Source organism: Aplysia californica, unplaced genomic scaffold (genome assembly GCF_000002075.1).
Source record: "Aplysia californica isolate F4 #8 unplaced genomic scaffold, AplCal3.0 scaffold00400, whole genome shotgun sequence".
NCBI classification, from domain to species: domain Eukaryota; kingdom Metazoa; phylum Mollusca; class Gastropoda; order Aplysiida; family Aplysiidae; genus Aplysia; species Aplysia californica.
The window spans coordinates 252,445-255,806 of NW_004797670.1; the positions used below are offsets into that span (position 1 = coordinate 252,445).

Below are 3,362 nucleotides of genomic sequence, written 5' to 3' on the forward strand. Positions count from 1 at the left end.
AGGGGGGGGGGTAGGTAGGGTCGCCTCGTGCAAATAATCTAACAACACAGAATAGGAATTGTCTTTTATCACTTTTTGGTCAAAGTTAATTTCGACTTATCACCCTCTTTTAAAAATTTATGTCATGTGTTAAGGACATAAAAGTCAAAAGCCTATATGGCTATTTTAATGGATTTTCTGACAGTTGAAACCACAATTCAATTCATATGAAAACAGGAAAGTTTTTTCTTCTCAAAACTACTCAAAATAAACGTTAACATGCCATGTTCTCATGAGAACAAACATTCCTTCATAAAACTGCTTCAGACGTGTTATTGATGAAATACTGCAATATATTTCCATCTCACACATGCGATGAATACTTTAATTAATTAAACATTTCTGTTGTTATTCTATTTCTACACTCAGCTTTCAAACAGTATAATATATACATTGTAGATCTAGACAACAAACAAGATCATTGAAAGAAAAGAACATTGCTATTTTTAGCCAATGGTCATGCCGTGACGAAAACATGATCACTCCCACCACTGTGACGACAATGCAGTGTGGGTTGTCAGATTTAACAGGTTTTAAGGCATTAAGAAAATAAACATCGTTATTAGTCGGTGTTTTTCTCTAAATGCGTATGTCCTGAATTTTTTTACAATGTTTTCTTCAAGTGTCGACTAATAAGATAAATGATTCCTCTTCAAATACATAGAAGTTATGATGACGTATCAAAATAAGAATGATGATTTTTGGGAAAAAAATATTATTGTACATGTAATGGAAATGAGAAAATTGTGAAAATTCCTCTTTTAAAAAATCCTGGCCCGAAATTGAGCGTTTAGAGAATTAGACCGAAAAAATAATGGATTCACCGACTGAGAGACAGTGATCTCAATACATGTATGTATTTGAGCTGGTTTCTATAATAAGCGTGTGGTAGTTGTGCCCACCCATATCAGGGTACAGTCGAGCCTGCTTTAACGACCACCTGTCCAAGACAGTCGCCAGTACAAAAGATCACTTTTCAATTCCCTCTTGATTATTTTTTATCATTTTCATTATATTGACACTGCCCAAGAAGACCACCTGTCTTAGATAATCACTTTCATTCTCGATAAAGGTTGGTAGTGTTTGACAGGCTAAATTATACTCTATATCCTTGAATCCAAATAATTTCCTCTTCTACGGAGGGTAGTCGTATTGGACAGGTGCAACTGTACTCTATATCAGTGTCTCCAGACACTTTCTACCTCAAAATTAGGTGGTCGTATTGGACAGATGCAACTGTACTCTATATCAGTGTCTCCAGACACTTTCTTCCCCAAAATCAGGGGATCGTATTGGACAGGTACAACTGTACTCTATATCATGGTCTCCCCTGGCATCACGTCCCTCAGTCCAAAGCGTCGTCCGCTGCCTGACCGCTGAGGAGCCTCTGGGTCTTCGGACATTTCTGACCCCTCAATTGGAATCTCTTCCCACGTCACACCTCTCCGTGGTGACGTAGGAGGCTGGGGGTCAGGGGTCACAGACCTCCTGGAGGACGGAGGCGTGGTGTTAGTGTAAGCCGGATCTCGCTGGTAGTCCCTCGGTCCGTCGTTGTGGTCTCTGTCTGCGAGCTGTGCAGGTTCGGGGTAGGACAAGACTAGAGATCCGTTCTCGTTGATGTACGGGGCGGGCTGTTCCTCGCCTTGGTAGCTATCCAGGCTGTGAGTCTCCGAACCCCAGCGGTCTCCGGGGGTGAAGGAGATAGCAGGCACGTCCTCGTTTGTGTAGGGTGGGGCAGTAGGGCTATTCATGTAGGGGGAAGGGGGTCCGCCGTTTGTATAGGGTGAATGGGGAGGGACATTCACATAGGGCGAAGGAGGTCCACCGTTTGTGTAAGGAGCTGGAATGTGTCCGTTCTTGCCGTTGGGGACCGGATTCTCCACAGTGAAGATAGTTGGCGAGGTCTCAGGCATCTTACCGTCGTATTTATCTTCCTCCCTGAGGAGACAAAGTAGTGGAAAAGTCAATATGTATATATGAACCCACAGTCCCAGGCCGAGCCGCGATGTGTGTTTTTCTGAAACGCAAAACTGACCTAACTTCCGGAAGCCATGTTGCGCAAGTCACAGACAACCCGAGAGGCAATGTGGGCGCCACCCCAGACAGCATCGTCACCAGCTTTACTACAACTCCTGCTGCTGCTGCTACTACAACTACCCCTACGACAACATTGATGACAACAACAACAACAACAACGACTATGACAACAATCACACCAGCATCTAACATTAACCGAGATATCAGAAAGTTCCAGTCTCCCCCCAAGAAGCTATCCCCTGCTCCACCACCTCCAACCGTTAGGAATCCCCCTCGTGCACCTCTGAACCTTGGCTTAAATAGAGAAACAAAGACGTCACAGAAAATCCGTTCTCCTTTCAGCCAATCAGGATTCAAGAGAGAACGTTTTCCCAAACCCCCAGAAATACGCTTTGCCACTAGCTTTTCCTCAAAACCAAAACCATTTTCAAGAGACTCATTGACCTCAAATAAAGCACAACAACTTTTTAAGCCACAGAACACAATCAAAAAACTAAATTCTACACTAAATCCTAACCGAAATCAAAACTTACCATCGCTGCCAAATTCTCAAAAGAAAACCAACAGGCCTGAGAAAGTTCTGACCAACATCTTTCCCAAACGTCTGACTGGTGCAGTAAAAACTAGAACACCACGGCCGTACAGCGTCAGTAAACAAGAAGCACGTCCCCCGAAAAGGAAGCAAATTCTCCCGTCAAGGCCCTCTTTTCTCAAACTTCCGGCCCAGACTCAGTTAAACAAACCACAAAACAAACGTGCCCGTGGAATTTTGGTAAACATCAAAGATTTTAAACACCTCATACCAGCCAATGGAATTGTCGTGTTGTGAGTTATTACAACGCATTTTTCAATTGTTTTCTAGAGATGGGGGTGTGGAGGAATTGGAACGGTCTCCGCGGTTATTTCATGCCCGTTAAAAACTGAAAAGAGTGTGGGGGTTTTGTGCTGTTTCTTGGTTTCTTTACTAACATTCCATTCGTGTTTTTACTCTTGTTCGAAACAAGTTTAACATTGTTAAAAAAGAAGCGTCTTTACATTTCATTAACTTTTCAGCGCTTGTCAGTGGTTGGATGTCAGAAATTTGAAAAGCAAATACAAAGGAAATTGTTTTAAATTCAAAACTTTTACTGAAATACAATTATGACAACATGACAACAATCAGCGAAGTGATAGCTTCAAAGAGAGAATATGCCATTTGGTTGTGCACAGTCGTAGAACTCTCGTCTTTTATACACTCCGCCCGAACCCCTGATTTCTTTCCTTCGTCCTCCCCCCCCCTTCTCTCT

The 3,362-nt window shown here is 42.7% G+C and overlaps 1 protein-coding gene across 1 annotated transcript in view; it reads right to left on the bottom strand.

Annotated features, from left to right (window-relative positions):
* Positions 1-228: 228 nt before the first annotated feature.
* Positions 229-3,362, bottom strand: part of LOC101862963 (neural cell adhesion molecule L1) — a gene marked incomplete in the record, with an annotated part of 40,400 nt that continues 37,266 nt past the window's right edge. The window contains 1 exon segment of the mRNA XM_013085723.2: positions 229-1,977. Coding sequence (XP_012941177.1) covers positions 1,353-1,977 — 625 coding nt within the window.